This window comes from Cryptotermes secundus, unplaced genomic scaffold (assembly GCF_002891405.2).
Source record: "Cryptotermes secundus unplaced genomic scaffold, Csec_1.0 scaffold213, whole genome shotgun sequence".
Lineage (NCBI taxonomy): Eukaryota > Metazoa > Arthropoda > Insecta > Blattodea > Kalotermitidae > Cryptotermes > Cryptotermes secundus.
In genome coordinates, this window is record NW_019731264.1 from 1,263,765 (window position 1) to 1,286,198 (window position 22,434).

The following is a 22,434-nucleotide window of genomic DNA, read 5'->3' on the forward strand; positions in this document are numbered from 1 at the left end:
CTCTGAAAGATAAAATTTAATATTATCCACCCACCTACATCTTGGTGTTCCTGGTGGTATCTTTCCTTCTGATTCTTCCATCAATATCCTATATGCATTCTTCTTCTACACATTCGTGCTACATGTCTTGTCCAGCTTATCCTCACTGACTTGATCGTTATAATTATAAGTCAGAAAAAATAAGTTGCCCTTGCAAAATTGATTTTATTGTCACATGTCCGGGATTCCACGACTGGATGATTGGGTTTACTGACGCCTTCTCTTACAATCACTCGTAATCACACTCAACTACAACAGCTCACGATCAATGTCTGCATATGGCTCGCTGCACTCTGACAGGACTACGAGTGTCTTCTCTTCTAGACTTCCTTCTATTGTGACTGACTTGGTTCTGATTTAGAATGACTCCCCCTGCTTCACTAATGACAGTAATGACTCCCGAATGACGAATGAATCACGAAAACCTCATGTATGACTGAATGAGTTCTGAGTCTGAGTCTTATGACCGACGGTCAGTCGGCCAGTGTGTCTTGGCATAAAGCACCCATCAGGGGCTTACAACCAGATTCTTAGTACTGTCAGAGAGTTGCGGGTTTGTTGTTGATGTGGGGCGCTCTCTCTGACGAGAGGACGGGTCTGTCGTTTACATTTGCTGCTGGGGCTCGCCAGCGCAGTCAATCTCGGGTCCGAGTCCAGTGGGATTCGCGACCATATTTTACTGTCTCAGATTCGAGACTTCCCTCTTCGTCGCCTCCTACGACTCGCAGGTTGGAGGTATTCGACTCCGCCTCCACAAGGGATGAATGTGTTCTTATCTGAACGGCCGCCTATTTAGTCCAGCGGTCATTCATGGAAAATGTTTCTTGCTTGATCGTAGCAACGGTCTCGTTTCCAAGAGTCTACAATTTCCATTTGTGTATCTATAGACACGTTTAACTCCCAGCGATGGTTTGTGTCTAAGAATCGTATTTCCCCGGAAACGTGTTCGCCAATTCGTTTCTTAGAAACGGGCCTACACGTCTCAATATTTTTCATTTATTTAAGAGGAACAGTTACTTGGACAAACGGCGGTCTTGATATGTTTTCCTCCCTCTAACATTTTCTAAAATGTTATATTTTGGTGAACTCAATAAGAAGGAGACCAGTAGGAGCGTTCGCGTTGACCGTGAATCAGCGAAAGGTTTCTTATATAAAGTTTTATTACAAAAAAAGTATAATATCCCTGTTCGTTGAACGTCCCTTCCTTCTGTTCTGTTCTCTTCTTTTGTCTTTTCCTGTAGGCATGTTGTATCTACAAAGAATCTTCACCATTTCAAACTCCTCGCATCGATTCTCTGTCGCAGTGGCATACAATTTATGGGTGTTCTTGTCAGTAAAGGAAGGCAAAGAAACGCAAGGCAAAAGAAAAGGCAGTTCTATACTACGAGCACTCTTTATTAAAGCAAGGAAGAAGGGAAAGGTAGGTAAATACAGATGCAGAAGACGTTTATATACACAGTCCAGCTTTTTTATGATGCACTTAACCTCCTGGACTCCTTCTGCAAGCCGAATGTATACGTCAGAGGACACACGAGCGCTATTTGCCGCGCGTGCACGAATGTAAAAATGACGGACATGTGGCGAAAGGACGCGATGGTCATACGGACGAATTCTTCATGACCTGTCATAACAATAACACACATCATGCAGATAGGGATGGATTTCGTAGAAAAAAATATTTTTATCTGTAACTTAACGTCGAAGAAACTAAATTTGTCCTTGTGTTTGACTAAATACTAGAACCTGAAGGCGTACTGGAGAGCGAATGTATAGATCCATGTTTTCTTGATCTCGGCATTAGTTGGAGGTAAGTGGTCAACTTTATCTCCGGAGAAAGAGCCCCTGGTACTCATTGGATAGGAGGCAGCGGTTTCTAACAGCGGAGATTCTTCAGCTTCCAGCGCTCAAGCCCTCTTGTCACAGCCGCCCGTGCAGAACTCTTGTCAATTCCCTTAACGCAACTGTAGCGCCATCTCTTCTCAGCCCCCCCTTGCCGAGCTCAACTGAACTGCCAACATTAAACTCTCTCTCAATCATCTCCTGAGCCTAAGTCTGAGTCTCATTTTACGACCGACGGTCAGTCGGCCAGTCTGTCTTGGCATGAAGCACCCAACTGGGGCTTGCGACCAGATCTTTATTACTGTCAGACAGTTACGGGTTTGTTGATGTAGGGCGCTCTCTCTGACGAGAGAGCGGGTCTATCTTTTGTATATGTTGCTGGTCCTTTCCATCGCAGTTCTTCTCCGGTCCGAGACCCCTGAGCCGGCCAGGGGTCCTCGGTATATAGCCCCGAGGGTGAACCCAACAGAAAACACCGTTTCCAATAATTCCTTTCTTGTTTTAGGCGTGTTTACTGATCCGCTGCATAGAAACTGCCGTTTGTTGATTCGCGTATTGAATACCAATGGCTCTACTAGTTACAATATGATAAACAACGAGCAAGACGCAAGCAGCTGATAAAATGGAGAAGTTCTATCAGACTAGAAGGCGGCACGTAATAGAAAATAGTACTCTTCATAGTCACGGCTGTGCGAACCTCAAAATCAACATCCCTGTGACGCGTCTGTCGTTTTAAGGTAAATTGATGAAGAAGAAAGAAGTAGGGAAGATACGAGAGACGATAATATGAACAGAGAGTAGCACCATATCGACTTTGTTCCTTTGTGTGCTAACTTCAGGACTAGAGCGTTTTCAAAATAAGAACGCACTGAAACGAAACCGAAGCTTGCCTTGCGTCTGGAGTCAATGTTTTATTGCTTCATTGGGTTCATTCATCTGTTCCCACGTGAAACAAAACACGCACTACTTGCGAGGCTCTTGTTCCAACTTTGAAATGAATTATTAATGGTCTTCGATCGCAAAGCAGATGTCTCCGGTATATAGACTACCCAGGGTTTGGAACCTCTTTCAAGTACCCCCAGTAGCGGGCACGTGACATTGGTTCGACGCTCAATCTGCTCGTCTGAACAGTCTCTGGGCCAAATTTCTGGATCCGTATATTTCCATATATGATACTGTACAATGTTGGGTAATTTGTTTGAATTTCAGAACTGGTCCATTCAGTATGGAATTTTAATTTATCTGTTTACCGAAATTCCGTTTCTGTATTTACTGGCAAAATATCAGATTAGCAAGATAAAATTATTATTATTATTATTTGACTAAATTCATGGAGCTTAGCTCTTCTTGAGAAGCCCCAAATTTTTCAGTTACTCAAGAAATTTCCAGCATTTTAAGGAACTCGAAAGTTCATTACCGTGTTCACAAGAGCCCTCCACTTGTCCCTATCCTCAATCAGACCAATCCAGCCCATACCTCGCCATTCTATCTCTCTAATATTTACTTTAATATTATCCACCCAGCTATGTCTTGGTCTTCCTAGTGCTCTCTTTCCTTCTGGATTTCCCACAAATATTCTATATGCGTTACTCTATCCCCATTCGTGCTACATGCCCTGCCCATCTCATCCTCCTTGACTTAATCATTCTAATGATGTTTGGCGAGGAGTACAAGTTTTGAAGCTCCTCAATATGCAGTTTTCTCCAACCTCCTGTCACTTCATCTCTCTTCGGCCCAAATATATTCTCCTTATCACCCTGTTCCTCAATGTCAGAGACCAAGTTTCGCACCCATACATAACCACAGGAAAAATAATACCTAGCTAGTCGTCAACTGAAAGTCAGCCTGTGAAGGAAAGGCTGGGAGGATGATGCGAAATAGCCACCAGCTTAGTAACTGTCAGTCGATAGGCAGTTCTGCACGGGAGGCTGTGAACATAGAACCTTGGCGCGTGAAGCTGAAGAATCCCCACTGTTAGAAGCCGTTGCCAGGGAACGGATGGTGAAGACACTGCAGGCTGGAGAAGACTTAGCGTGTAGTGATTTGTAAAGTGTGGAGATTGGCGATAGTTCTGTAATTACTTGTAGTTTCAAGTGGTGTAAGTGGTCAATAAATCTATTCACTAGTCCATATCCTGTCTACAGCCACACCCCTACATCATGACAGCATTGTGCCAGGAAGACATATGGAGGAGTGATCCACCATTTTTCACCTCGACATTAGGTGGAGGTGAGTGGTCAGCTTCACGCCCCTGCCGCTTTACCCCACATAAAGACCCCACGGTACCCTTTGGATAGGGGGCTGGAGTATTTTACTTTGAACAGCCCTAAACTTCAATAAGTTTCTGCTGTATGGAACCCTCTTGCGCTACGACTCCAGTATGTGGTACGTATTCAAAGAAAAATTTCAGTCTATCTTTGTAGGAATTTCCAAAATATTCAAGAACATTACAATAATTTATTAAAAAAGTAAACATAATGTGTGTATATCAGGTAGCGCCACTGTGATGCTTTCTTCTTTAATAAACGTTAATGAAGGCGCTAATTTCTCCCCTCTCTTCATGAAACAGTTGGTATTCGTGTTCCTGCTCGGGACTTACGTAACTTTTCTATGTTCTTTTGCTCCACCAGTGACTGTCCTGGCCCTGAATGTGCTTCTGCTACTAATACAGTCTGTAAATTGACAAATATTGTGATGCGTATACCCACTGCTAGGCAACGACTCGGTAAACACATTCCCACGAGATCCAACGCGCTCAACAATAGGACACCTATGGCTAGGCACCGGATCAGTAAACAATCCTAAAATAATATGGGACGACAGAAGACGGCGTTTTCCTTGGGGTTAGCCCTTGAGGCTATATAACGGGAAGTGCCAGGAGAGCGGTTAGTTGTTGTCAGAATGTGAGAGATTTCGGCTGAAGAAGAGTGAGTAAGAGTGAGTTGTCAAGAACTGGGTAGACTTCTGCAGATGGCAGGCCAAGGTGACGAGAAGAAAGGGCAAGGAAGGAGTTAAGCTGTGGAAAGAAGGCTTTATGTGTGATCTGAAGTGACAGTGAGAATGTGGTAAATCCGTTGTCAGGATACGACTAGTGAAGACTGAGAATCCTATTGCGTGTGTAACGGTGAACTGCAACGTGTGGAAGTAGCGACAGCGCTGTAATTGCCTGTAGTCCCGAGTTGAGTGAATAAGTTGTCAATAAATCCAATCATCGAATCCAGAACGAGCCTTATAAGTCTCCTTATTCAACTGTTTTGTCCTGGTGTTTTGCCGCTGGTATTATTTTGAATTTACGCCGAGTCTCTAATTGGCTTCTGTCGGTTGAGTTCAGTACATAAATAAATAAAGATTTGGATTTAATTAATATTGTGACATGTTGCGCAACGGAGGACCCCTACCTCCCCAGCAGCACGTGGCGGTTTTTAAAGTAATAACAATAATAATAATAATCACTGTTTTCGTTGTTCATTTCAAGATACAGGAGTAAGGTGGTGGATTTTGTATAACTGAGGTATGTGGTAAAGTAATCCCCAAATAAAGAGAAAGAAATTACGTATTTGAGAGAATTACAAATCCCATATTCATAGACACGATGTGTGAGTGAAGAGGGAAGTGGAGATTATCACAAGAAGTTACTTTGCAATTTATTATATCCTTGTAGAATTTGTACGCGTGCAAAATCAACTACTACGTCCGGGCGTGGGTGTTATGTTTCCTTTACTCGATCGTCGGACCCATATTTATGACAAAATGGCGTATCACGTGAGGATGATGTCGGCACTGTAGTGGGGGAAAACATGATAGTACACATATATTAAAACTTTCTTAGTTGTGAAGATAAACTCACCAAATTTCGCTGGAATAATATCAGGGTCCTTTTCGTCACCAGGACCATCTCTGACACCGGAAGTAGCCAGGTCCTTGCCGCTCGGCGTCGAGTGGAGCAAAGATGTGTTGTTGGGTCCTGAGTGTTTCTCGACGTGTGGCTGGTGACTATCTTGGTCTCCGCTAGACCGCGACCGTCGAAATTTGACCACTACGAGAAGCACGACTGAAATAAAGGTGAGGGCAGCCCCCACGACCATGCCCAGGATGGGTGAGATCGGCAGTTCTCCGTCCGACGCTGTAACAGTGTAAAATGTGTTTCGATATGAGCTACACTGCAGTTCAAAAATGGGACCTCATGGTATTATATCCTCGCGTCTGCAACCACCCCTAATATTTTCTGAAACAATTGGCGGATTTTCAAGAAATTTGGTATGAACATTATGCAACTAGATGTCACCCCACCGTTCCAATGCCTCATTTCTCATTGTCAAAAGGCAATAGAGCAAATCATATGAAGTTATGATGTGGGCGTGAAAAAACTTCCGCTTAAAAACTGGCTGTGAAATTTCTATTTTCTAAAAACTTGTAGTAATTTTAAGGCTGTTGTCTACAAAATCTAAACATGGGCAGCAGAGAGCTTCAAGAATGAGGGCTGTAACTAATAGACTATTAGAGGCTTATAATCTTCTGTATATATAGGACATAAATAAACCAAAAATATTGCATTTGAGGTCATCAGTAGCGGTGACTATGAAGACTGTTATCTTCTGGAATATAGCGACAAGTAGTTTTGTGGAAGTCCACCAACGTTTCGGAGGAACATAACGCCTTCACCATCAGGTTCCAAGAGTAAGAAAAGAAAGGAACCAGCAACAAGCAGGCATGAAACAGAGCCACAATATAATGGTGATCCGTTCCTCCGAAACGTCCGTAGACTTCTATCGAATTGCACGGTGATATAACACAAAGTATGATCATATTTTCCAAACCCGCACTATTGAAAATACGCAGAGAAACACATAATTTTATAATTACTATTGTATTGTTCTTGCTAGGACTGGAAGGTTTAAGGAAATCAGGTTGTTTTGCGATTTCTTCCGAGAACCAATTCCTACCTTCCGAAACACAGCGGAGCTATGGAGAAAGTATTCTAAAAGAAATAAACAAACAAAAGTTTCATCTTTAGTAGAGTAGCCTTAATTTCTCATGGGGTGAGATATTCCACTTGGTACTGAGGCCCTGTTTGGCCTATTGTGCCAGCCCCAGATGATAGACGACGGTGATTGTGGAGCAATTGGTGGAATGAGAATTGCCAAGGGAAACCGAAGTACTTGGAGAAAACCTGCCCCAGTGGCATTTTGTCCACCACAAATCCCACATGACGGGACACGGATTAGAACCCGAGCCGCCGCGGTGGGTAGCCAGCGACTAACCACCTGAGCTAGGACACGGCCTTAGTACAGTAGTTACTGTGTACTGCAGTACAGTCAGTTGTGTGGACAGAACCGCCGTCAGGGGACCTCACGCATTATACACTGGTGGAATTTTCAGCGCAGGGTTTTGCGGCTACTCCACCCGAGCGCATTGTTGTAAATAATAGAAAGTGTTGCTAAGATGCTGAACATACTTTCCATACACGATTCACGGAGAACTGACATTCTGTGCCCAAACAGCCTCCTATCAAATGCGCACCGGCCGCAGTTTCCCGGGGTTAAGCGGTAGGGGTGTGTGTGCTGATCTCTCTCCTTCTTATAGTGCCGTGGTAAAAAATGGTGGAGCTATACCTCCACTCCCTCATATGCCATCATGACATAGTGCGTAACTAATTAAGCACTTTTTATCTAAGCCTTTTTTTCATGGCACTACAGCCCCAGTGGGCCTAGGCCTACCTCCATGAACTTCTCGGTTCACTTCGGTTTTTCTAGATCTTACATATTCGGTAGGACTCCTTGGGCGGGTGATCAGCTCGTCGCAAGGCCTCTACCTGTAGACAAACACAGAAAAACGCACACAAACATCCATGCCCTGAGTGGGATTCGAACCCACGACCTCGGCTTCCGAGCGAGCGAAGACAGTGCATGCCTTAGACCGCTCGGCTACCGTAACCGGCTTATCTAAGCCTTATATAGAAGATTATTTTGCGGAGGGGGGGGCGTATGACCAGTTAAATTCCTTTATTGACTTTCGATACAACAAATCGGGGAGTTTCAATCAAAACCCCCCTCCCTAAATAATATTTTGTAATTGAATAGAAATAAGTGTAGAATATGTTGACCCACAAAATATTACTTGGGTCCGTCGAGTCTGTACACGATTAAAGTTTAACAAAAGCCAACCAATCCCTTTGTGAGATAATCAATATTTTGCGTATTTTTCTTAAATAACACATAAGGTAAAGTTGTCCCTGTTCTTCACTAATTAAGGACTATGTCATGAAGACGCATGGGGGCGTGGATGTATAGATCCATATTTTCTTGACCTCGGCACTACCTGGATGTGAGTGGTCAGCCTCACGATCCGGCTGCTTCACCCCCGGGGAAAGAGACCCTGGTACTCATTGTATAGGAGGTTGGGTGGATCGCACAGCCGGTCTGGACGACGTGGAGAAGAGAAAATTCTTGACCCTACCGGGACTTGAACTCCGACCTCTCGGTCGTCCAGCCCGTAGCTAGTCGCTATACCGACTGAGCTATCCCAGCTCCTTAAAATAACATATATGCAATTTTATTTAGACAGACTGTATTCATAAAAAATAATAAAAATATATTTAGTTATTTTCCAGAGAATGGTCATTTTCTTTGGGTGTGTTCATATGAAGAGTCCATATTTTTGAAGCTAAAATATTCATATTCAAGGGGCATCGATGTTACATGGGACAAATATTAAGAATCAAATATTACTAGAATACATTTAGCTGTTCAGGCGCCAACAAGGCAGATATATATACAAAGTATGAAGAAAAGTCCCGGGACGTGGTCAATATAGATTATTTGGTAAAATACCGAAAATTACGAAGAGGAAAGTGTTTTTGCAAATCATGGTTTCCAACAAAAATGAACGCTTTTATTTAGGACGAGCCGCCACTGTGTTACAGCCTTTGTATATTAGCAGTAAAAAGTTACGGTGATATTGCCAAGGCGATGTGACGTATGTTCCTCGCGTAGGGGGGGGGAGCGGAACTGACGGAGAAACAGGTACAAAATGAAACAGGAATAATGAATGCAACCATTGTGTTTTAATGTACTCGCAGAGAAAAGAAAATGGATGTGAGGCCAACCGAGGCAAAATATTGCAAATCATAACACATGCGTATGGAACGCTATGCTAAGGTTTAAACTGGTGTCCATCTTGTTGCTCGCATATGTGAATACGGTTCCGTCCGCTACAGCGCACAAGTCGCAGTGTCGCTGTGTCATGGCTACCCGCGACCAAGAAGTGCACTATGCTTCGTAGCCGGTAATAGTACGTCACGGACGTTCCTTGAGATTGCAAACACACGATTTTAAACAACATATTCTATTTTACTCTTTACCGTTTTCTATCAAGTAACTTGAGCCGGGATAGCTCGGTCGGTATAGCAACTATTTTACGGGCACGAAGATCGAGGGGTCAGGTTTCGATTTTTGGTAAGGAAGAAATATATTTCTCTTCTCCATAACGTATAGACGGAATATGGGTCCCACCCAGCCTCCTATATAATGGATATCGGATTCTGTTTCAGAGGCGCTAAGCTGATCATTCACCTCCATCTAGTGCCGAGGCTAAGAATGCAGGATATATGTTCCAATCTTCGTACGTCTTCACGGTGTGGTGTTTAATTAGGTGCCGGGATAGCTTCACCTTTAGCTCATTATCGAAGTCTCCTATGGCCCCGCACTTTTGTGACACCCGGTATATATACTCGTAGACAGATTAATGGCATTTCAGGAAACGCTTTCTGGTATTTAGGTGGGCAGGAAGTGTGCAGATCCATTATAATCATGAAGTACATTTTTTAAAGTCACAGTATTTTATCATACAAGGTAAGGAGTAACTGTGCACATAGCGAAGTAAACTTTAGAACAGCCTAATTCAGGATAGACGGTATCTGAGCCGAGATATGAACCAGGTAACTCTCGAATAGAAGATTAGGTCTTTAGCGGTTCCCAGAAATTCTCGGCGAATCATGTACCTGACAGATGACACTGAAAGTAAGTCAATGAAATAAAACCTGACTATGGACGTGATCGAAACCGGGATTTGTGATTATGCATATAGAAGTTAATATTTCCGTATTTCCGCTGCAGGGAATCCTTGGAAATGTTACGTATAATTTTTTTATTTTTTGCGGGCCTGAAGACTTGTCTCTCACTACACAAAGAACACTGCATAAGGGTGACTGAGAACAGGATGCTGAGGAGAATATTGGAACCCAGGACAAAAATAAAAGGACCTAGGAAATGACATCGGCCTATTGATGACGCTCATTATTCATAATGTATTATTAGTGGGAGATATGTATGCGAAAATTTAGTTAAAATGTTAATAATACTTTCGCGACCAAGGAATAGATGGAATAGTAATGCTAGAACTGGTCTTTGAGAACAAGGTGTAAGAGAGTGCACTATATTCAATTGCACAAAATATAGTGTAGTGGCGGGTTCTTGTGAATACGGTAATGGATATTGTAGCGTGTAGACCCGTTGCTAGGTAATGACTCTATAAACGACGCCTGTTGCTTGGCAACGATCGCTGAATAAAAAATGTACTACAGTCGTTACTGAGTAACGACATCGCAAATGTATTACCACGGAAACGATTGAACTACAACAATGAGGAGCGGTGCTTTATATGCGGTCCGTGCCAAGGGGTTATAAGTGAGATGGAGTTTCTTCCACATGGGTTGAATACTTCCACCGTAGCCCTGCGTGTCGTAGGAGGCGACAAAGAAAGGAAGTCTGGAATCTGAGGCAATAAAATATAGTCGCGAGTCCCACGGGACTCGGACCCGGTAATGACTCCGCTGGCGAGTCCAGCAGACAGACCCGCCCTCTCGTCAGAGAGAACGCCCCACATCAACAAACCCGCAACTGTCTGAGTAATAAAAATCTGGTAGTAAGCCCCGGATGGGTGCTTTATTCCAAGACAGACTGGCCGACTGACCGTCGGTCGTAACACAAGACTCAAACTCAACTTAGACAGCTTTGGGATATTCGCCAGCCCGTAAGGACGTTAACAGAGGACATTGTTAAGATCCGTTACCCGGAAACGAATAGCGAAGACAGAATATTTTATGAGTGCTGCAGTTAAACTGATCTTTAGAATGTGTAAATCAGTGAGGCTGTTATACTGCAGTTGCTTGTAGTTAGCATCTGTAAGTGGTTAGTAAATACATTCACCAATCCAAACCCCGCCTACAGTTACGTACACACGTGACAATATTGTGGCTCGGTAATGGATTGTGAATCTGTTTAAAAACTTGGACTCTATTATCTTCCAAGAAGGGTTCAGCTTAGTGGGAATAATAATCTTATTAATATGAATAATTTATTAATACTTTTCCATTAAAATTGGATTCATTCTTGGATATGTAATGTGTGAAGTGCTCTATTCGGGCTACTTACAAATGTAAATATATAGAATTTGAAAATTGTTGTTTATATTATTATTATTATTATTATTATTCATTCACTACAAATGTGTGTACCTCGGCTAACTTTAATTTTTCTTATGTAATTGGTTTTAATTTATTGACTTGTTATTAAATTTATGCTATCACTCCCAGGTGTCTTATCTTAGTATTTAGTTACTAACAGTATTAGCAACATTCGTAATATTTCATAAATGTATGTATATATTTCAGCCTTCTTTAGATTTATGTTCACAGATTTATTTGTCATATTTGTATTTTGTTTTAATTATTTTCTGTACCTTATATACTCGTGCTAACTTTGTAATTGGCCACTGTGCTGTTAAGTTTTTGCACGTAAATAAACATGAATTGAATTGAATTGAATTATTATTATTATTATTATTATTGATTTTCTTTTAATTATTTTATTCCTCGTGTTAGGATATTGTCCTATATAAATTCGATTACAATCTCAGTATCTATGGTATAATTTTAATAGTAGATATAGAATTCAATTTCCTGGCATTTAATGTAATGAGTTTGATTTACAAAATGGCATTTGTGAATTCTGTATCTCCCATAAAACTTTCCTGGAATTATCAACGGAAGCAGTACAACTTTCAGCTCTAGTTGCCAATTTATTTAATAAACTGCCTACTATCGATCAAGGCCGTTTACAGATTTACTCTACTAAACAACTCAACTGGAATAAATACAAAATGGGAATATCTGAAAAGTTCAGAAATCGAGAAAACTTCCTTAAATTACACGGAGAGGAGACATATACTCCAGTGCTGACCCGGGAGGACTCTGCAGTATCTCATTATTGGGCAGGTCTGACGTTGACGTGAACTCTCTCAGTAATGACGTCAGAAATAGGGAGGAATCTCTGCGCTATACACCTCACCTTACGCTAAGTCCAATTCTTAGCATGTCTTTCAATAGAAAAGACCCGAAATGCCCGTAACTTTAGTCACATCATCCAAGTACTGTCATCAGGGCCATCGATTTTGTTGTGTTGCCAATCGAACAAACCCTGTTTCCTGATTGTTGCTTACTGGCAATCATTCCAGGCAAGTTAGCAGGTGTCGTTTTATGCATGGAGAATTCTGGTGAAAAGTTAACCGTCCACATGACATACAACAAACTATTTTTCACCGCGGATATGCCCAGTTCGATTATACTACTGAAAATAAATGGAGAACAATTATTTGTCGAATGCACTTGGCTACATTAGTACCAATTTTAGGGGAAAGAGTGTGTCGCGTGGTCAACGCAACTGATTCCCACGGCCGTTAATTTCGGTTCTCTAGACCGGAGCCGCTATTTCCTTGAAAGAGCGCCTCAATTATCCTCACGAGGCTGAGTGGACCCCGTTCCAGACTCATTACTTCTCAGAAAATATCGTAGCGTCGGGAATCGAACCCGGGACCTCTGTATCTGTAGCCAGGAACTCTGACCACTAGACCACAGAGGCTGTCAAATTATTTACGAAAGCAGAATATAAGAACAGACATCAGTTATTGTCTTAGGCAATACTGAATGCCACAATTAAAATGGTTTAAGGTGTTTCAAGGCTTGTGAATTTTTTTTAAATATATTTTCACATGTTAGTGAAGATAGGCGAGTTTTGGATTGGATGATTGGAGTTAATGACACAGTATACACGGCACTCGTGGCTACAGACAATTACAGCGCTATCGCTGATCTACACACTTTACAGTTCACCGTTACCGTTGGAGGTATAATACATTGATGTTACAACACAATCCACAGCACTCCACTCAAATATATCAGAAATAAATTCGAATTTCTTAAAGACGTGGCTATGAAGGGTAATACATGTATCTTGTGATATGTACAGTTCAGCGGGAATTCTCCGACGTTTCAGATGAATATACCTCCGCCAACTTTATGTTAGAACAGTAAAATAAGCAAAAAGCTACAACACGATGATACATCCAAGAAGAAGTTACTCCTCACCGGAAGTGACGTTCTGCATAGCGTCAAGTCTGAAGATCACTAAATCGGCAGGTCAAGGAGTGCGCACATTTGTGAAGGCTGTCTTTATATACGCAATAAGATACTTTGTATGCGTATCAACGCAGTAAATTAAAACAAGTGTCGCTTATATTTCACCGATGAAAGCGAAGTTCGCACTTTGTTACACAGATGACAGAAATATCCTTCCATACAAAATCAGTCACAATATAAACTGTACTTCAAGATACAAGAGACAGACGTACAAGCGTTATGGGACATTAACTTTAAATCCATATCCTAATGCGAGGACTGTGCTCTCATACAACAGTAAGCACGAGAGTCATACAAAAGCTTTAGATTAAATGTCGATTAGATTTTTACAGCCTCACGTGCAACATGTCACATAAAATTTATTCATTGTCCATCATTGCATGTTTCGACCAATGTGATGATCTTCAGGTGTTAAAATTCCTTTTGAGGAGCAAACTGCTGTCTTATGTTATTCCTTATGTCGCTAAATACATATAGGTCCTCTCCACGCGCACATATGTTTTGGATGATACCTGCGAGTCGTAGGAAGTGACAAAACGGAAGTCTCAGATCTGAGACCCTAAAATATGGTCACCAGTCCCAAGGGACTCGGACCCGAGAAAGACTGCGCTGGCAAGGACCAGCAGCATATACAAAAGACAAATCCGTCCTCTTGTCAAAGAGGGCGCCCCACAAAAATAAGACCGTAACTGTCAAAAAGTAATAAATATCTGGCCATGAGCCCCAGATGGGGCTCGACACCAAGACTTACTGACTGACTGACCGCCGTCGCAATGTGAATGACATGACATATACGTTGGTGGGTTTGTGTTCTGTCTTTTGTTTGTCATGTTGTGTGTCTTGTTCTGGAATTACATTAATATCATATTTAGTGACAGCAGCTGCACGTGTACGGCCGAAGTCAAACTGTTGAGAAATATAACGAATTAACAGAACAAATTTAATCACAGGTTGGCTCATTTTAGAAGTTACGTATGGCAGGCACTTATAATGAGGTAATATTGCAGAGCAATTAATATAATGTGCAGTAATTTATCTCTTTTATGAGTTTCCATAAAATTGAACGTGTGTTCAAAGGCATTTTACAATGTGAGTAACATTCTGTTATTAAATTCGCTTCTTGATATTAAATATCATCTTGCAATAACGAAATGCCCCCTGTTATTAAAGTCGACACTTCATTAAATTTAATAAGGGTATAAATAAAATACAAGCAAGTGTAATGTCATTATTGCTAGAAAAGTCTTCCTTCAGATGTTGGGGAAAATACATCGTTCAGACTGAAGCCATCTGAAACAATTTCAATTCCAGTGAGACACTATAACAAGTTTTATCTTTGTTTCCTCTTCATCCGGGGTCTTTTCTTCTGCTTTCTTCATTTTTGTGTCCTTCTTTTACTACTGCATTTCCATTCTTTCTTCGTCCAGTTGTATCTTTCTCTCTTCTTATGTTCTTCATACTTTCCTCATTCTTAACAAAGAAGGGCGGTGTGACATATTTCGCGTTGCTATCAAGTTAGCATGGTCTTTTCTCGAAAAGACCTGATAATACCACGAAACACATGTCTGAAATAGCGGTATCCCAGCCGAGATTCGAAGCGAATATTTTTCCTAACAGTAGTCTTCAGCGTTAGTTTTCTAGATAAAAACAGTACTTCAGTAACGACAACCTTCCTACAATTATGGTTCATTGGCTAATGCGTTGTTTGGGTGGTTATCCAAGGACTCGCTGAGCAGCTCCTTCATAAACTGATTACTTACGAAGTTGGATGGCTGGTTGGTTGAGTAGGTGATTGATGATTAATCAGTCTGATGATTGTCTGATGTAGCTACCTCATCGGTTACTCAGTCCGTTGGTGATTGGCTGACTAACCAGCTGGATCATTCATCTGACTGCTCGATTACGTTCGACAGCAGCTGATTCAGAAGTAAGGACTCCGCTGTCAGTATATAACACCGACCCATATTTTCTCAAGGCTGGGAAAATGAAGCTCCTTGTATTCTTGGGATATGAAGCCATGCACTTCGGGACAAAGGTACCCGGCTATTCGGGGAGGATCACAATGCCTCCATATACAAAGTGATCTAAATGTAGAGGTAGCTTTATGTCAGACTATACGGTGTCACATCCAACTACAAAAATATTTTTTTGAGAGCTGCATTACTTGTCGACGCTTGACGTAAGATTGTGCTGCAACGGACGAAATCATCGAAATGTCGACGCTTTTTATCCTTCATTCCTTGAAAAATGTATGTCTTAATTTGTTTCTCAGTTCCTTAGTCACTACCAAACTGAAGCTGTCACAGTTTTCTCTCATCTTCGTCCTAATTTCTAAATTATCCACGAAGCTTATTCGAAGTCGAATTAATTTCAAGCAGACGTTCGTGTTCATGGGTTTGGTTTGTTTGCCCCTGTGAATGAAATGATTAACCACTGCAAGAACATGCAGGAGAGAGGCCCGAAGCATCACTGGTTGGACGTGATGTGCAAATGGGCGGTAACACAGCGCATGCGCTGTCTGACTGCAACGGCCTATATTGATAACGTTTCTAAACGTTTTCACGTTCCTGAGTGACCTGACCTATCAAAACGCTTCGATGTAGCAACAAAACTTATTATCCAGTGAGCGGCCTCCATAGTCTAGAGGTAACGTTCCCACCTCATGACTCGTAGTACGCGGGTTCAAATACCCGGCGGAGGTCGTCGAATTTTTAAGGGTGGAAAAATTCAGGGAACAAGTCCTCCGGGAGGGACCTTAAGCTGTGGGTCCCGTGTCGTAGCTTTACTGCACGTAAAAGAACCTCATATCTCCAAAGGAGGTCACTGAGCCAAATTACGGACGTTTCCCGCCCAACAGCAGTCACTAATACCTCTGGTAGATGGGGGAAGCATTATAGATACCTCTCAGCTAGTAGAGCCAGTCTCGCTGGCTGGGCGGGACTGATGGTAAGCACCAGTACCGGTAGGATATGGAGACTGGTAGAAATCATAGAGGGAAGCATGGGGAAACCCACCCTCTCCAATAACTAACTAACTATTATCCAGTGATTCTCACGTACCGTTCAGTAGCGACACAGAGCTGAACTCAGCTATGGCATTTTAGAACATTAATTTATTATTATTAGCAAACAACGAGTAAGAAATGCTTTCATTAACGAAACATAAAACTTCCCAATTATATTCTAAAGGGTTCTGACGATGGTGTATGAACTTGGAATTCTGGGTTTTTTAAATTTGTCCATCGTCCGGTATTCTAAAACAGTGTGAAGACATGAAACTGAGTGAAAAGAAATAATTTCACAACTTTATTTTTCCACATAGAATTACTGGGGTTTTGGAATTCTTCCACCGTCCGGAATTCTATGTAATAGGGGACACTCTTGGTAATAGAGGACACGACGTTCTGCAAACAGAAGCACCAGCTACACATGTCATTTTAATATAAACTATTTATTATTTATACATCCCACGCATTAACTTCTTCAATCATTTATATATGTTATCTACATAATATCTCGACACGTAATCTTAAACATAGGAGTACAGTAGTCAGGAAGATTTCACTGTATGATTAGCAGGCCTGTGTGCTAATGGTAGGAGACACAAACACAAACAGAAACATAAATCTGCCTTGAGGAGTGACATATCTCTAATTGCACGACAGGACTAAGGAGTTCAAGTCGCATTGCCTGGAAAGGGAGTTGCAACGCGCTGCCTACGGACGTGAGGGTCTGTCAGTAAATATTAAGGTGAGACGAAATACAATATACTTAAGAAACCCACAAACAGACATTTAAAATAATGTCTTAAGTATTCGAATCAATCTTTTCATACCAGTTTGTCCCTTTATTTTAACTGCATTCCATCCTGTATCCTAATCTGCAAGCCTAATGCTTCTGGATCCCATTTTGCATCTTCTACATTCAGCACATTAGCATCTGCGTGTGTGTGCGTCAGTGGGTTTACGGGCACTTCTGCATTGACGTCGATAGGCGTCGGGATAATAATCAAGGGAAAACATCTTTCGTTAAACCCATATAAAATGACGCAAGTGTACTAATATAAAGTGGCCTAAGAATGCTTAAAAATGTGCAGTAAAATAGGTAAAGTTCCTGTGCTTAATTAGTTAGGCATTTTGCCAAGGATATATATATGTTGGGTGGAGGTACAGCTCTACTTTTCTTGACCCCGGCACTAGGAGGTGCGTGGCAAGGTTCACGCCTCTGCCGTGTTACTCCGGTACCCCCTGGATAGGAGGCTGGATGGGGCCCAATTTCGGTCTGGAGGCTGTGGAGAAGAGAAAAATTTTCCACTGCCGGGTATCGAACCCCAGCCGACCAGCCTGTATCCCATCGATACAGTGACAGATACCTTCTATAATGCACAGTAAAACAACAAGTATTTGGTAAGGAGGTTTTCATAAGACAGGCTGCATACGGGGCAGTAAGACCTTAAAACAACAAGGCAGATAGAAGGTTCCAATTAACTAAACTTAACATCTCCTGCACGGTGAAAGAATACCAGATGGTTACACTTGTCAGAGCGATCGTCTAGTGAGATGGTATGTAACTTGCCACGAAGATGGAATACACGTACTTGGTGGTCTATGAGATGTTCATGACTAAATCTACACGTATTCTGATACACTGTATGGATGTCCTTTATATGTAAATCTACCTTGCTTTCCATACAGGTATGTGTACATAACCTCTAATGTCACCATTTGTTGTCACATCCAAACGGGCATGTGTTCTTAACGCGTGTTAAATGTCTGCCTCAGCAGACAGATCCCCCTTTCTGAAACCCAAGCCCTGCTCAAACATAGTAAAGTAAATATGGTAACATAATTCCTTCCCGTCAGTTTCATGTAACTACTGATACTTACGTACAGTTGACATCTTCACTGCATTCTTATCTTACGAAACTTCTCTGACACTGCTCTCGGACACAACTCATGAAGGAGCAATCGATTATAGAAGGGCGGGTTTTTTAAACAGTACAGGTACAAGTTGCCGGTCACGGTAGCCGAGCGGTCTAAGGCATGTACTGTCTCCGCTCGCTTGGAAACCGGGATCGTGGGTTCGAATCCCACTCAGGGCATGGATGTTTGTGTGCGCTTTTCTGTGTTTGTCTACAGGTAGAGGCCTTGCTACGAGCTGATCACCCGCCCAAGGAGTCCTACCGAATGTGCAAGATCTAGGAAAAAAAAAAACAGGTACAAGTTAGCAAACGCTGATATTCTGTTTGTTTCTTTGTTATTCTTCTTCATCATCTCCCTCTGTTCCTCATTGTCATTTTCATCTTCATATTCTTTCTGCTTTGTCACCATTACGACCGTCTCCCTTTTGTCCTTATTCTCCTCCTGTTCCTTTCCTATTTTCTCAGCTATCTCTTTCTCTCATGTTCCATAACATTCCTTCTCGTTTAGGGCATAAAATCAATGCAAATTCGAAACTTCTGTAAAATATTATCTTATAACACATTTACAAAAATTATGTTTTTGGACATCCATCATTCTGTTTTTATCTAAAACGCCATCTTGTTTATATTTGAAAAAATACGACGTTTCGAAGGTTGGATTCTGTCTCCGTCTTCAGGTAAAACCTCAGTTTGGCCCTATCTCCGGAGACAGGGACCAATTCTATCGATTGGGTGCAACTGAGTAGGTTTTACTTGAAGACAGAATCCAGTCTTTGAAAAATAAAGAGGAGGATTTTTAGACGAAAACAGGACGAAGGATAATGTTCAGAAATATAATAATTGTACTCATGTACAAATTTAATATCGTTTTGGATCTTATTTACGATATTTTATATGGTCCAACTCGGTAAATAAGTCTGCATAGAGACACTGGTTGTGCATACACTGTGAAGGCTTTGGGATCTCCAGTTCACTGTACTGACACGTTCCATTTTTGTATTTCCCACAGAGGGTGGCAGAATCATGTCAGTCCTGTTCGCGTATGTCATCATTTGGAAACTCGTCCAGGCGACACTCTGGTCTGGCCCCCGAGAATGTCACATGGTGAACCGTCTCCGAATCATCAGTGAGCGACACTTTCCGGTGGGCTTGGCACTTGCAGTATCGTTACCAGAGTCACAGGCTAGCCAAGACATTGAATCCGCTATCGCAGATGTAATTCAAGATCGGGCGGTTGTCGTTTTTCATTCACACAATAATTCGAAACCCCTAGAAGTTCGTGACAAATTTGGCAGTTACATAATCATGATATCAGATGATAATCATGATGAAGAACAGGTAAGTAGAAGAGTTTATGCACAGCTGAAACATTTGTCAAGAAGTTCTTCATGGAATCCCAGAGCTCGATTTGTAGTAGCTTGCTTCAATCCCAGTCTCAGTGACACTGAATTACTTGCAAGAAGAATTCTTCAAGAACTCTGGAAATGGTACATCGTGAATGTTGTGGTCCTTTTATCACAAAAACCTGGTGATAAGGGAATGCTAGTCTCAGATGAGCGGCGCTCAGGTTTCACGTTTCTTCAAGCATACACTTGGTTTCCTTATCAGAGCCCAAGTCACTGTACTCAAATTGACAACATAACTGTTCTTAATAGCTGGTCAGTGATGGAAAATGACAGCTTCGCCGAAATTTCAAATTTATTTCCATCTAAAATAAGGAACTTAAACGGCTGCCCATTACTGATTTCAGCAAGAGTAATGGAACCTCTTGTTATGAAAGCTAAGAACATTTCAAGAAGAGGCTTTCACCAAACAGAGTTGGTTTATGTAGATGGCATTGAAATAAAACTTGTGGATTTCATAGTTAAAGCAACGAATGCCATTGAAACATATGTAGGGCCAGAGAATCCACATCGAGTGTTGTACTTGGATTTGCTGAAAAAGACCACAGACATTGCTGTCGGTGCAACGATTCTTCGAAGAGAGTACACAACCGTGGCGGAACCCACTGTTGTATTTGATTCAAGTCGTTTGAGGTGGTACGTTCCGTGTTCAGTGAAGGTGCCTCATTGGATGAGTATTCTGAAGATGTTCGCTCCGTCGCTCTGGTTTGCAATATTTTCGTCCATAATTCTGGCAGTGATAATCTCATATTGCCTTGCCAAACTTCGAGGAGACCCCGTATCACTTGGAGAACACCAGACCTACAGCAAAGTGTCGAGCGCCTGTTCTACTGTTTGTGCTGTCATTCTGGGAATGCCTGTGTATGTCCAGCCACTAACGGATCCACTTCGCACCTTCTTTTTCTCCTGGGTGTGCTACAGCCTGGCCGTCAACACGGTTTTTCAGGCCTTCCTTACAACCTTATTGATTGACCCTGGCTACGAGCGACAGATTTCAAGCATGGAAGAGTTATTTAATTCAGATTTAACGTTTTTGATTTACGAAGGACACATACCATTCTACGAAGTTAGCGGTGACTGGAAATCAACCAGGATACATAACAACCACCGAAAATGCCACAGGTACACCTGTGTCGACGAGATGATGACTGTTGCGAGGTCACGAAATTCAGCGGTTCTCTGGCACGATTATCTTATTGAATATTATACTCTGGAAGGTTTATTTGGTAGTGCCACAGGAAGACCTCTGCTTTGCAAAGTGCCTGATGGAACAGTGTTGCTAACGAATGATGTAATGTATGTACCCCAAGGGAACCCTCTTCTGGATAGAATAAATGAAATTATTAGCCGTGTTTTTGAGGCAGGATTATACAGCAACTGGTATGCGTCCATCAAGAACAAGTTGAAGGTGGAAGCTAGGGCGATTCGTATACCTAGTCTTGCTAATGAGTACTGTGATTTGAATATGGAACACATGCAATCTGCCTTCTACATTCTCTTATTAGGGTACATGTTAAGTATTGCATTGTTCTTGGTCGAACTCAGCAGAAAATTTATTTGATATATTTTCTGTAACCGGTAATTGTATTACGGTATTCCAAGAGATCAGTACTCAACTACGAAGGAAGCTTGTGTGTGCCAATGCACCACATAGATCATAAATCTAGTACGTGGAAATATTACGTGTGTCAAGGCTCTCCAAAAGATCTGCACTCGCCTTCGAGGAAACGTTATGTGTGCAAGTCTCAACAAATCATCACTGTACTGCCGGGAAACGCGTGGCAAGGCGCGGCAAAGAGAAACAGAGTTTCACGTTATGACATTTGTGACTATTCACAAGAGCCAAAAGCGCCTATTCGAATGCGAGTTTGTGAGAGTGCATTGTTTTGTTATTTCATCTCACTGGGTTTAATGTGCGGTTACTGCAAACATCTAAGTATCTCCCGTTTATCTTTTACTCTTATTTAATATTCAGCACACCCTAAGTCGATCTGCATTTCTATTATGCACCATTTTGCCATACCTGTGATGAACTATTTTTAGAAGTAATTGTAAATTATAATTTGATTTTGAAGTAAAGTACGGATTATACTAAACTGATAACGACCAAACTTAAATATATTCGACAATTTTTAATTTAGACCGAACAGTATCAAAGTTTAAGAAAAGAGTTCAGTAGTTGCTGACGAATTAGGGGACTCATGGCGTGTTCTTGCAATACACTTCGTGTGAAGAAGGCCAGATGAAGAGTTTGCTTTTCCAGTTGATACAATTTTATTTTTAAATTCGCTTAATGGGGGATGGAGTCCAGCTGGGTCCACTCGGCACGGTGGGCACTGACTGGCGTATTGTAGCCTGCTCCGGGTGATTATGATGATGGAGAACTTGGTGGAATGAAGATTGGCAGGGGAAACAGAAGTACTCGGAGAAAACCCGCCTCAACGCCACTTTGTCCACCACAAATCCCACTTGACCAGACCCGGGATCGAACCCTGGCCGCCGCGGTGAGAAGCCAGCGACTAACCGCTTGAGCTATGGCGCGGCTCCTTTGATATGACAGTTACATCTCTGAACATGAAGCAATGCATAAGAGTGGCACCCATCCACGGGGCTGTCCTAATGCCCCCTTCCATATTATCCTCACCTGGCTAAACAAGCAACTCTGTATCCTCTGACAAAGATTTATGGGAGTTTACTGCTGATTCATCAGCTTGTCACCAGAGGTCACGTCAATCGATTGGAGGTGGAGAGTCCTGCTAA

At 41.9% G+C, this 22,434-nt stretch overlaps 1 protein-coding gene across 2 annotated transcripts in view; it reads right to left on the reverse strand.

The window, feature by feature from the left end:
- The window catches only part of LOC111866745 (nephrin), a 521,921-nt gene that overhangs the window by 39,276 nt on the left and 460,211 nt on the right, over positions 1 to 22,434 (reverse strand). For both annotated transcript variants that reach the window (XM_023855971.2, XM_023855970.2), the window contains exon 12: positions 5,726 to 6,001. In XM_023855971.2, the coding sequence (XP_023711739.1) occupies positions 5,726 to 6,001 (276 nt within the window). The remainder of the gene's footprint in view (positions 1 to 5,725; positions 6,002 to 22,434) is intronic.